We start from the raw sequence: 13,595 nt of genomic DNA, 5'->3' as shown, positions 1-13,595 counted from the left end.
GCGGGCGCTAGGCCTACCCACACAAGTGAGGTACCATTTTTATTGGGAGACTTGGGGGAACGCTAGGTGGAAGGAAATTTGTGGCTCCTCTCAGATTCCAGCACTTTCTGTCACCGAAATTACAGTTAAAAGTGTTTTTTTAGCCAAATTTAGAGGTTTGCAAAGGATTCTGGGTAACAGAACCTGGTCCGAGCCCCACAAGTCACCCCATCTTGGATTCCCCTAGTTGTCTAGTTTTCAAAAATGCGCAGGTTTGCTAGGTTTCCCCAGGTGCCGGCTGAGCTAGAGGCCAAAATCCACAGCTAGGCACTTTGTAAAAAACAACTCTGTTTTCTTTCTGAAAATGTGATGCGTCCATGTTGTGTTTTGGGGCATATCCTGATGCAGGCGCTAGGCCTACCCACGTAAGTGAGGTACCATTTTTATCGGGAGACTTGGGGGAACACAGAACAGCAAAACAAGTGTTATTGTCCCTTGTCTTTCTCTACATTTTTTCCTTCCAAATGTAAGACAGTGTGTAAAAAAGACGTCTATTTGAGAAATGCCCTGTAATTCATATGCTAGTATGGGGACCCCAGAGTTCAGAGATGTGCAAATAACGACTGCTACTCAACACCTTATATTGTGGCCTTTGGAAATACAAAGGTTTTCTTGATACCTATTTTTCACTTTTTATATTTCAGCAAATGAATTGCTGTATACCAGGTATAGAATGAAAACCCATTTCAAGGTGCAGCTCATTTATTGGCTCTGGGTACCTAGAGTTCTTGATTAACCTACAAGCCCTGTATTTCCCCGCAACCAGAAGAGTCCAGCTGAAGTAACGGTATATTGCTTTCAAAAATCTAACATCGCAGGTAAAAGTTACAGAGTAAAACGTGGAGAAAAATGGCTGTATTTTCCACCTCAATTTCATTCCAGCTGTTGTTTTCTGTATGAAACCCTTGTAGGATCTACACAAATGACCCCTTGCTGAATTCAGAATTTTGTCTACTTTTCAGAAATGTTTAGCTTCCTGGGATCCAGCATTGGTTTCACAACCATTTCTGTCACTAACTGGAAGGAGGCTGAAAGCGCAAAAAATAGTAAAAATGGGTATGTCCCAGTAAAATGCCAGAATTGTGTTGAAAAATGTGGTTTTCGGATTCAAGTCTGCTTGTGCCCACAAGCTGGGAAGATAGTAATTTTAGCACTGCGAACCCTTTGTTGATGCCATTTTCAGGGGAAAAAACACAAGCCTTCTTCTGCAGCCCTTTAAAAAAAAAAATGAAGTTTTCATTGTATTTTGTCTAATTTCTTGGTCTCCTTCAGGGGAACCCACAAAGGGGTACCTCTAGAATCCCTAGGATGTTGGAAGAAAAAAAAAAGGACGCAAATTTGGCGTGGGTAGCTTATGTGGACAAAAAGTTATGAGGGCCTAAGCGCAAACTGCCCCAAATAGCCAAAAAAAGGCTTGACACCTGAGGGGGAAAAGGCCTGGCAGCAAAGGGGTTAAATGCACCTTAATCTGGAGTTGAGCCATTGGCAATGTCACTTTTGAGATATCACAAAGTTCTTTCAATGCACTTCTAATCTTTGTACAGCCTGTCAGTATGTGTGGGAGGCTGTGGAAAGAACCGTTGCTATTCAAAACCCTTTATCAATGAACAGTATGATAAAGTCAGCACAGTTAGTATAAACCCACATGAATTCTGGTATGTTAACTGCACAATTTTTACAGGAGGTAAAGATTGGGAAGAATCAGTCCTTGGACACCTTCAGAATGAGTTATTTACTAACAATGGTGCGGCTATTACATTATTCAAAACAACAATTTGGACTGCATTTTTTTCTGCTTCTTTTGAAATGGAATTGTTTACTTGACATCAGGCATAAAGACAAACACCCCAAATACAATCAGTTGCAGAGTGCCACAGATGCTGAGTCCTTTCACAGAGAGTACATGCGTTTGTGAAACATTTTCTCACCTGAAGGGCTTCTCTTGCCGCCTCACACTTTTCCTTGCGCCCAGAGATGATGATAACATCACACTTCTTTGGCGAGCTAGGATCTACGTCCTTCACCTCGCCATTCTCCTCTGCAATCTCAGGTAAAGTCACCTCAGCACCAGGAGCTTATTGAGAAAGAACAATGCCATGTTAACCTTGTGCTCCATTCAAGGTCAGGGCAAACTCTCCTGTACAGCAAATGATGTGCTTGAGCAGCTGCCTCACACATGCATAACAAAAATAAAAGGTAAATAAAAACTTACTACACAAACGCTACCCCCCATCATCACCGACAATGAAGAAAGAATCCCTTCTTAAAAAAAAAAAAAAAAAAAAATGACTCGCGCTCTTGGCAAATGTATGAACTCCACAATTGCCTCTTACTTAAATCCTTAGCCTGGTATTTTATCGAACCTGGCGCTTTAACACCTCAGCAGGGGTAGCATGCACTATATAAAATTCAAATTTAATACAATGTGTGTAAAGAAATGGCTCCCTGTTGCAGTTACCCCCCACTTTTTGCCTGATACTGATGCTGACTTGACTGAGAAGTGTGCTGGGACCCTGCTAACCAGGCCCCAGCACCAGTGTTCCTTCACCTAAAATGTACCATTGTATCCACAATTGGCACACCCTGGCATTCAGATAAGTCCCTTGTAACTGGTACTTCTAGTAACAAGGGCCCTGATGCCAAGGAAGGTCTCTAAGGGCTGCAGCATGTCTTATGCCACCCTAGAGACCCCTCACTCAGCACAGACACACTGCTTACAAGCCTGTGTGTGCTAGTGAGAACAAAATGAGTAAGTCGACATGGCACTCCCCTCAGGGTGCCATGCCAGCCTCTCACTGCCCATGCAGTATAGGTAAGACACCCCTCTAGCAGGCCTTACAGCCCTAAGGCAGGGTGCACTATACCATAGGTGAGGGTACCAGTGCATGAGCACTGTGCCCCTACAGTGTCTAAACAAAACCTTAGACATTGTAAGTGCAGGGTAGCCATAAGAGTATATGGTCTGGGAGTCTGTTTTACACGAACTCCACAGCACCATAATGGCTACACTGAAAACTGGGAAGTTTGGTATCAAACTTCTCAGCACAATAAATGCACACTGATGCCAGTGTACATTTTAGTGTAAAATACACCACAGAGGGCACCTTAGAGGTGCCCCCTGAAACTTAACCAACTAGCCGTGTAGGCTGACTGGTTCCAGCAGCCTGCCACACTAGAGACATGTTGCTGGCCCCATGGGGAGAGTGCCTTTGTCACTCTGAGGCCAGTAACAAAGCCTGCACTGGGTGGAGATGCTAACACCTCCCCCAGGCAGGAGCTGTGACACCTGGCGGTGAGCCTCAAAGGCTCACCCCTTTGTCACAGCCCAGCAGGGCACTCCAGCTTAGTGGAGTTGCCCGCCCCCTCCGGCCACGGCCCCCACTTTTGGCGGCAAGGCTGGAGGGAACAAAGAAAGCAACAAGGAGGAGTCACTGGCCAGTCAGGACAGCCCCTAAGGTGTCCTGAGCTGAGGTGACTCTAACTTTTAGAAATCCTCCATCTTGCAGATGGAGGATTCCCCCAATAGGGTTAGGATTGTGACCCCCTCCCCTTGGGAGGAGGCACAAAGAGGGTGTACCCACCCTCAGGGCTAGTAGCCATTGGCTACTAACCCCCCAGACCTAAACACGCCCTTAAATTTAGTATTTAAGGGCTACCCTGAACCCTAGAAAATTAGATTCCTGCAACTACAAGAAGAAGGACTGCCTAGCTGAAAACCCCTGCAGCGGAAGACCAGAAGACGACAACTGCCTTGGCTCCAGAAACTCACCGGCCTGTCTCCTGCCTTCCAAAGATCCTGCTCCAGCGACGCCTTCCAAAGGGACCAGCGACCTCGACATCCTCTGAGGACTGCCCCTGCTTCGAAAAGACAAGAAACTCCCGAGGACAGCGGACCTGCTCCAAGAAAAGCTGCAACTTTGTTTCCAGCAACTTTAAAGAACCCTGCAAGCTCCCCGCAAGAAGCGTGAGACTTGCAACACTGCACCCGGCGACCCCGACTCGGCTGGTGGCGATCCAACACCTCAGGAGGGACCCCAGGACTACTCTGATACTGTGAGTACCAAAACCTGTCCCCCCTGAGCCCCCACAGCGCCGCCTGCAGAGGGAATCCCGAGGCTTCCCCTGACCGCGACTCTCTGAAACCTAAGTCCCGACGCCTGGAAAAGACCCTGCACCCGCAGCCCCCAGGACCTGAAGGACCGGACTTTCACTGCAGAAGTGACCCCCAGGAGACCCTCTCCCTGGCCCAAGTGGAGGTTTCCCCGAGGAAGCCCCCCCCCTTGCCTGCCTGCAGCGCTGAAGAGATCCCTTGATCTCTCATTGACTTCCATTGCGAACCCGACGCTTGTTCTAACACTGCACCCGGCCGCCCCCGCGCCGCTGAGGGTGAAATTTCTGTGTGGGCTGGTGTCCCCCCCGGTGCCCTACAAAACGCCCCTGGTCTGCCCTCCGAAGACGCGGGTACTTACCTGCTGGCAGACTGGAACCGGGGCACCCCCTTCTCTCCATTGAAGCCTATGCGTTTTGGGCACCACTTTGAACTCTGCACCTGACCGGCCCTGAGCTGCTGGTGTGGTGACTTTGGGGTTGCTCTGAACCCCCAACGGTGGGCTACCTTGGACCAAGAACTGAACCCTGTAAGTGACTTACTTACCTGGTAAAACTAACAAAAACTTACCTCCCCCAGGAACTGTGAAAATTGCACTGTCCACTTTTAAAACAGCTATTTGTCAATAACTTGAAAAGTATACATGCAATTTTGATGATTTGAAGTTCCTAAAGTACTTACCTGCAATACCTTTCGAATGAGATATTACATGTAGAATTTGAACCTGTGGTTCTTAAAATAAACTAAGAAAAGATATTTTTCTATACAAAAACCTATTGGCTGGATTTGTCTCTGAGTGTGTGTACCTCCTTTATTGTCTATGTGTATGTACAACAAATGCTTAACACTACTCCTTGGATAAGCCTACTGCTCGACCACACTACCACAAAATAGAGCATTAGTATTATCTCTTTTTACCACTATTTTACCTCTAAGGGGAACCCTTGGACTCTGTGCATGCTATTCCTTACTTTGAAATAGCACATACAGAGCCAACTTCCTACAATGTGCTTACAATAAATATTTAAATCTTCTTGATCTGCCCCTTGCCAGTGAGCAAAGCTTCTAAAGGCACTGTAAACTTTGTAATCGTGGGATGGGGACAAAGTGAATGCCACAAAACACTGGAGTCCAATTAAGGGAGGAGTGATGGTTTACTAGTGCAATACCTCCAAACCAGAAGGGCTTTTCCCACATCATGCTCTTCAAACAAATGTCTGTACAACATGTTTCGAAACACATACCAACAGGGTTCTCTTCTCGGTCAGGAAATTTGATCAAGACTCCGTGATCTCTAGTGATCTGCTGGATACGGGAGCCTTTAGGACCCATGATGGATCGGTGATATCTCTGAGGGATCAGACACTCCATTGTCACCTGGGACTCCTGCAGAGAAAAGATAATAAATTAAAGCAGTGGTTCCCAACCTTTTTACTTCTGCGGACCCCCACTTTATAATTACTGGAACCCAGGGACCCCCACTGAATCATTATTGGAATCCGGGGACCCCCCAATTAAGTTATTACTGAAAGCTGGGGACCTAATCTATTAATATTATTTAACTTTGTAAGCAGTTGCTGAACGCCTGAGAAGGCTTTGCAGATCCCCAGGGGTCCCCGGACCACAGGTTGGGAACCACTGAATTAAAGAACTGTTAGGTGCAGGACAAGTTTAAACAAAATTACAGAATAGGAATTTAAATATGTCCTTGATGTAAATGGTAGAATGATATCCTGGTGTGTTGGACATCTGAGTAAACTAAAGATCACTGCATTGACAATATAATCATTATGTTGAGGCAGGATGACTAGAGCTTTTTGTGCTAAGGAGGCCTGCAAGCTCAACTTGAGGTACTTTATGGGGGAAAAATAAATAAATTCTGGTCTAGGATTGAAGACATAGAAAGGAAAACAGTTTAGGAAACCTACCAAACTGATGTGAGAACGATTATTAAAGACACTAGCAAAGCCACTTTACATAGGAGGCTAACACGTTAGAAGCTGTGAAGCCAATACCTACTCAAAAAGTGAAAAATGAAAATATACACTCGAGAAATGAAAAGTACTTCACGCAAGGTCAAAAAATAGTATTTAGGCTGCAGAGGGATTGAAGGGGAAGGGGTCTACATGAACGAAGACAAAGTGCACAAAGAGGGAAAGACAGTAACATTCACTGCAAGGAACGTTTCATTACTAGAGATAAGACTGTACCAAATCATCTATGATCTCCTTAATGCGTTGCTTTGCTGCCTCCACGCATTCCTTGGCTCCTTTCAATGTGACCTTGTCACTCTGGGCACCAGAGCGAGGAAAGCTGACCATTACATTCCCATACTCTACTGCAATCTCCCGCAAAACCTGACCACGTCTAATGACAAAGTGGCGATGATGTTTCGGGTCCACACACATGGAGTCTTCCACAACATTCTCCTGCAGACACGGGGAAATAAAAAAGGGAGACAAGGGTACTGTAATATGAAGTGTACTAGTGCCACATCCTCTATACACTTGGCAGTGTCGCTGGACACTAGCTAATTTCGGGTTACACATACCATAAATGTTACTTACCCTGTAAGCACCTGTTCGTGCCATGTAGTGCTGAAGATTAATTTAATGTGCATACTTCTGCCAAGTGCGTTGTTTGGACACGTACAACTCTTCCACCCCTCCCCCAAAAAGGATGTCAGTCAGGGGATCTAGTGACACCACCTATTAGGGGTAATACGCTTGGCATCATTGTTAGATTGATTTTTTTCTGGCATGGAGGGCAAAATTGGAGATTGAGCATAAAGACACAGTAAAGATGCTCATGGGAGACTATGTATTAGAGATTATGAAAAGAACGTTCTTCTACAACAATAGTTGGTGACCATTTAGGAGGGTGGGGATGTCGTGGTTGGACTCTTGCTCTAGGCAAGACTGCTGGCTTAGGAATGACAGCACTTGTTTGTAGGCAACTAGGCCAATCCTACAAGTTGCAACTGCTGGCCCAATCCTCCCAGCTCACAAGCAGTACCTCACCTCACCAAAACTCAAATAGTGAAAGGTGGTTTGTGGTAGCCTTTACACACGGACTCGAGTGGGACATGTCAGGGGAGTTGTGGTTTAACGGAGGTTACCCTTCCCTCACATGAGCAACAAGTCTCATTCACACACAGGCAATGAAGGAGATGCAGTTAAGTTTTCAATAGTGTAAGGAAATGCCTCCTTGGCATGGTTGCCCCCTGACTTTTTGCCTTTGCTGATGCTATGTTTACAATTGAAAGTGTGCTGAGGCCTGCTAACCAGGCCCCAGCACCAGTGTTCTTTCCCTAACCTGTACTTTTGTATCCACAATTGGCAGACCCTGGCATCCAGATAAGTCCCTTGTAACTGGTACTTCTAGTACCAAGGGCCCTGATGCCAAGGAAGGTCTCTAAGGGCTGCAGCATGTCTTATGCCACCCTGGAGACCTCTCACTCAGCACAGACACACTGCTTGCCAGCTTGTGTGTGCTAGTGAGAACAAAACGAGTAAGTCGACATGGCACTCCCCTCAGGGTGCCATGCCAGCCTCTCACTGCCTATGCAAGTATAGGTCAGTCACCCCTCTAGCAGGCCTTACAGCCCTAAGGCAGGGTGCACTATACCATAGGTGAGGGTACCAGTGCATGAGCATGGTACCCCTACAGTGTCTAAACAAAACCTTAGACATTGTAAGTGCAGGGTAGCCATAAGAGTATATGGTCTGGGAGCTTGTCAAACACGAACTCCACAGCACCATAATGGCTACACTGAAAACTGGGAAGTTTGGTATCAAACTTCTCAGCACAATAAATGCACACTGATGCCAGTGTACATTTTATTGCAAAATACACCCCAGAGGGCACCTTAGAGGTGCCCCCTGAAACTTAACCGACTGTCTGTGTAGGCTGACTAGTTCCAGCAGCCTGCCACACTAGAGACATGTTGCTGGCCCCATGGGGAGAGTGCCTTGGTCACTCTGAGGCCAGTAACAAAGCCTGCACTGGGTGGAGATGCTAACACCTCCCCCAGGCAGGAGCTGTAACACCTGGCGGTGAGCCTCAAAGGCTCACCCCTTTGTCACAGCCCAGCAGGGCACTCCAGCTTAGTGGAGTTGCCCGCCCCCTCCGGCCACGGCCCCCACTTTTGGCGGCAAGGCTGGAGGGAACAAAGAAAGCAACAAGGAGGAGTCACTGGCCAGTCAGGACAGCCCCTAAGGTGTCCTGAGCTGAGGTGACTAACTTTTAGAAATCCTCCATCTTGCAGATGGAGGATTCCCCCAATAGGGTTAGGATTGTGACCCCCTCCCCTTGGAAGGAGGCACAAAGAGGGTGTACCCACCCTCAGGGCTAGTAGCCATTGGCTACTAACCCCCCAGACCTAAACACGCCCTTAAATTTAGTATTTAAGGGCTACCCTGAACCCTAGAAAATTAGATTCCTGCAACAACAAGAAGAAGGACTGCCTAGCTGAAAACCCCTGCAGAGGAAGACCAGAAGACAACAACTGCCTTGGCTCCAGAAACTCACCGGCCTGTCTCCTGCCTTCCAAAGAACTCTGCTCCAGCGACGCCTTCCAAAGGGACCAGCGACCTCTGAATCCTCTGAGGACTGCCCTGCTTCGACGACGACAAGAAACTCCCGAGGACAGCGGACCTGCTCCAAAAAGACTGCAACTTTGTTTCAAGAAGCAGCTTTAAAGAACCCTGCAACTCCCCGCAAGAAGCGTGAGACTTGCAACACTGCACCCGGCAACCCCGACTCGGCTGGTGGAGAACCAACACCTCAGGGAGGACCCCTGGACTACTCTACGACTGAGTACCAAAACCTGTCCCCCCTGAGCCCCCACAGCGCCGCCTGCAGAGGGAATCCAGAGGCTTCCCCTGACTGCGACTCTCTGAAACCTAAGTCCCGACGCCTGGAAAAGACCCTGCACACGCAGCCCCCAGGACCTGAAGGACCGGACTTTCACTGCAGAAGTGACCCCCAGGAGTCCCTCTCCCTTGCCCAAGTGGAGGTTTCCCCGAGGAAGCCCCCCTTGCCTGCCTGCAGCGCTGAAGAGATCCCTTGATCTCTCATAGACTAACATTGAAAACCCGACGCTTGTTTCTACACTGCACCCGGCCGCCCCCGCGCTGCTGAGGGTGAAATTTCTGTGTGGGCTTGTGTCCCCCCTGGTGCCCTACCAAACCCCCCTGGTCTGCCCTCCGAAGACGCGGGTACTTACCTGCAAGCAGACCGCAACCGGGGCACCCCCTTCTCTCCATTCTAGCCTATGCGTTTTGGGCACCACTTTGAACTCTGCACCTGACCGGCCCTGAGCTGCTGGTGTGGTGACTTTGGGGTTGCTCTGAACCCCCAACGGTGGGCTACCTTGGACCAAGAACTGAACCCTGTAAGTGTCTTACTTACCTGGTAAAACTAACAAAAGCTTACCTCCCCCAGGAACTGTGAAAATTGCACTGTGTCCACTTTTAAAGTAGCTATTTGTGAATAACTTGAAAAGTATACATGCAATTGAAATGATTCAAAGTTCCTAATGTACTTACCTGCAATACCTTTCAAACAAGATATTACATGTTAAATTTGAACCTGTGGTTCTTAAAATAAACTAAGAAAAGATATTTTTCTATAACAAAACCTATTGGCTGGATTTGTCTCTGAGTGTGTGTACCTCATTTATTGTCTAGGTGTATGTACAACAAATGCTTAACACTACTCCTTGGATAAGCCTACTGCTCGACCACACTACCACAAAATAGAGCATTAGTATTATCTCTTTTTGCCGCTATCTTACCTCTAAGGAGAACCCTTGGACTCTGTGCATGCTATTTCTTACTTTGAAATAGTACATACAGAGCCAACTTCCTACAACATAGCAGCCATCTTGTAAGAAATAAATAAATGTGCTAAAACAGAGCAGGCTAAGTAGGTTATAAATCACTAGGTGACTGAGACACAGGTCTGCAAGCCAGAAGGCTAAGTGAACTGATTCCCATAAAAACTAAATAGGATCCACTAGAGGCAAATGTTATTCTGAAGCACTACATGCCACAAACAGATGCTTACAGGCTAAGTAACTTTCAATGTTCGGGTCATGTGTGTTTCAAGATACACATGCTGTGCATAGACTGTAAAGCAGTAGTCCAAAAAGCGATAGCTTAGCCTGAGGATGTTGCAGAAGACTGAAAAAGTATACATAGGACAGCCTGGTTGACCTTTGCTTGCTGTCTGGCCAGGACATCTACACAGTAGTTTGATAGTTATGAGGGGTGGACTAAGAAGCTGCTTTCCAGATGTCAGCTTGTATTTTACCCAAGAAAACCATCTGTGTTTTTTTTATTTTTTTATTATTTGTTTTTTTTAAGTTGGAATGAGGTTAAGTAGGGGGACAGGCAGGTTTCTTTTAGCTTCAGTCTAACAAATACGTATTAACTTGACCAGCCAACCCTGCAACACTTGTGTTCGAAATGATCATCCATTGTGTGGCTTGTAGTTGGACAAAGAGATGTGTCTTACATGGACAGGATAAAATCCTTCTTTAACACATTAGCACCCTCATCCCATTTAAAATATGCAGAGCACATGCCGCTACAGTCTGACTGGGAGCTCTGTCTGACTAATGCAAAATAAAAAAAATAAAAGACTATTTTAGGGAGGAATTTGGGATTGGTTCTGGGAAGCACCTGAACAGGATACATTTGGAAGAAAGGCTCTTCCAAGGTAAGCGTGTATCTCACGGACTTACCTGAGGGAAGTAATACAAGTAAAGCCCCCTACCAAGAAAGGAATACAATGGCCAAGAAGATGGTGGCCCCAAAGAAGGGCCCTTGAATCTTGTGAGCATTACATAAGAGTCTACACAGGAGCAGCAGGTGTCAGTGGTGAGAATTCGTTTGGGGCCTTCCATGAAAACATTAATGAGTGGTATTCTGAAAAATGAAATCTTTGTTCGGAAAGTAGGCTGCTGCAGCAGCCAGATGTAACCTAACTTAAGTGTAGGGGAGGCCTGAGCTTTGCAGGAGGAGGAGGTAACAGACTGGATATTTTTTATTTTTTTATTGATAGTAGTGTAGAAACTATTTCTATTTGGCTGCATAGCAGGATCTGGTAGTAGGCCTCTGAGAACAGACCTTCATTCTTCCAAAAGGTTAAGGTAATCAAACTCGAAGTCCTTAGAAGCCAAATCACAACTTTGAACTGTTGAGGGATGGGGTGCCTGAGAATGTTGGTGTTGCATAAAAGGATCCGGTCTGCTGGGGAGCTTCTCGTGGGGCACTAGAGGGAGATCGAATAAGGTGGTGTACCATTGCTTAATGTGCCAAAGTTGAGCGGGGATGTCTGTCTCAGCCTTCAGACCACAACCAGCAGGAGTAGGAGTGGCAGAAAAGCGTAGGCAACTATCGCTGTCCGCTTTATCCATAGTGCATTTCTCCACTGACTATAGGTGTGGTAGCCTGGGACCGAAGTTGGGGCAGTTTGCACTTTTGGCAGTGACGAACAGGTTTATATGTGAATACCCCCAACAATGGAAGTAAGGGAGGTGGACTCCATGGTGGGGTTCCAATTTGTGGACTTGATTCGTCCTGCTGAGCAATTCTGTCAGTTTTGTGTCCACCCAGGGAATGCACTGGATGAGCAGATGCATTCTGATGTATCAACACCGCCAGATGCTATGGGCTACAGTTGACAACTGTAGCGAGAGTGTGCTCCATGCTTTAAGCCATGCTGTACTTTTGGGCCACTATTTTGTCCTGTATGAGAGGATAGAAGGTCCAGAAAGCAAGTTGAATAGCCAGCAACTCCAGGTGGCATACGAGGAGGGATAGATCGCCAAATATACACTTCTCCTGAACCGTAAGGTGATTGAGATGCTTTACCCATTAGCGCACAGATGGTCTCTTGCAGGGATAGAGTCTAGGTCGGGCCGCCCCCACTTTCAACAAGTGATTTGTTTTCCACCAATGTAGAGAACGATGTGTGGCCCCAAACAAACAGAAGATCATGCAGATAATTCTCGGCAGGACAGTCACAGTGAAGCCACAGGGTGGCTTAACCCTTGATGTCATCGGGAATATGGGGACACAGTCAGTCCACTACTACTAGATTGTGGGTGCAGGGGTCTCTTCTGGCACCAGGTCCTGTACTGAAGTTCGTCACAGTTGCAGGGGGCCTGTAAAAACACTGCAGGCATGGACTGGGGTTCAGTCCAACCAAGCCAAAAAGTGGGCTCAGGAATCACAAGGCAGGGGACACTAGTTTCTCTTTTTCTGGGTCTAGGGCAGATGTGTACAGGTGTCTCCTAGGGCATCGGGTCGGTCTACTGATCACTCAAAGTTGCAGGGGGGTCTGCAGAAAGTTTGCAGTCGCCATTGTGAAGTCCAAAGTGGGTGAGAACAGGGTGAGCTTCTTTTCCAGAGGGCCTGGGGACCACACCGACACCTTAGGCTCGCTTCAACATGGGCTTGGAGGCTCAGTGCAGTGGTGTTGTGCAGTGGTTTCTGGTGCTCCCGGTCCTTTCAGATCTTTCTTGGGTGCCTGCGGATGCAGGGGAGCAGCTCCTCTACTTCAAGGGAGTTCCTGCTAGGGATTGGCAAAGCAGCTCTCCCATTTTCTAGGAAGCTGCAGAAACAGGACAGGTCAGTTGCTTCTTGAAGGTTGGGTGCAGCAGGCAGGCAGGGTTGGCGCCAAGTCAGTCGTGCTGCTCTGTTCTTTAGTTCAGCAGGCTTCTTGTCCACTACTTTTGTGTCCAGCGAAGACCTGAGGATCTGGTATCAGGTTGTCCCTTTAATCCTCAATTTAGGGGGCAGTATGGGGGAAAGAAGTGCAGAAGTCAATACGCTGCTTACACTTGGGGTCACTACACCTGCTAACCACTTCCTGTGGGGAGTGGGCATCACCCTGTTTAAAGTTCCTAAATTCCACCACACACAAGATGGCAAAATTTTCCAAGTTGTGTCCACTTCAGGCTGGCAACCCTAGGGTTGCTCCTAGTCTGGAAGTGTGACACGCCTCCTCCATAGCTAACTTTCCACCTGTCCAGGTGGCGGATGGGCAGTGAGCAGGGGGTTGGCATCTTCGTCCGAGGAAGGCCAGATCTGCATAACAAAGGTGGTGGGCTTATATGAAGCTGCTGCTTTGGAATGCAGGTTATCTTGTGGGGAGGGGTAGATCACACCCCATCCTGGACAGGGTTTTGCTTCTGACCTCTCAAGAGCAGAGGCTTATCCTAAGAGGTCAGATTCTTGTCTGTTGGCGGCAGACTGGCCAGAATCAGCCAGTGACACCACCAGCAGTTGGTAGGTTTTTCAGGGGGTCACCTCTAAAGTGCCCTCTGGGTGCATGTATTAATAAATCCATTACTGGAATCAGTGAGGATTTATTAATATGAGATGTTTGATACCAAACAACCCTAGGTTCAGAGAAGCCGTAATGTAGCTGGGGACCT

General features: G+C 47.3%; 1 protein-coding gene across 2 annotated transcripts in view; it reads right to left on the bottom strand.

Moving 5' to 3' along the window:
- HDLBP (high density lipoprotein binding protein) overlaps positions 1 to 13,595 on the bottom strand; it is a 671,758-nt gene that overhangs the window by 187,764 nt on the left and 470,399 nt on the right. For both annotated transcript variants that reach the window (XM_069213644.1, XM_069213643.1), the window contains exons 19-21: positions 6,358 to 6,576; positions 5,392 to 5,533; positions 1,968 to 2,113 (exon numbers count right to left, since the gene is read on the bottom strand). In XM_069213644.1, the coding sequence (XP_069069745.1) occupies positions 1,968 to 2,113; positions 5,392 to 5,533; positions 6,358 to 6,576 (507 nt within the window). The remainder of the gene's footprint in view (positions 1 to 1,967; positions 2,114 to 5,391; positions 5,534 to 6,357; positions 6,577 to 13,595) is intronic.

Source organism: Pleurodeles waltl, chromosome 11 (assembly GCF_031143425.1).
Source record: "Pleurodeles waltl isolate 20211129_DDA chromosome 11, aPleWal1.hap1.20221129, whole genome shotgun sequence".
NCBI lineage: Eukaryota > Metazoa > Chordata > Amphibia > Caudata > Salamandridae > Pleurodeles > Pleurodeles waltl.
The sequence above is the reverse complement of the archived record's forward strand: the minus strand, read 5'-3'. Positions and strand labels throughout refer to the sequence as shown.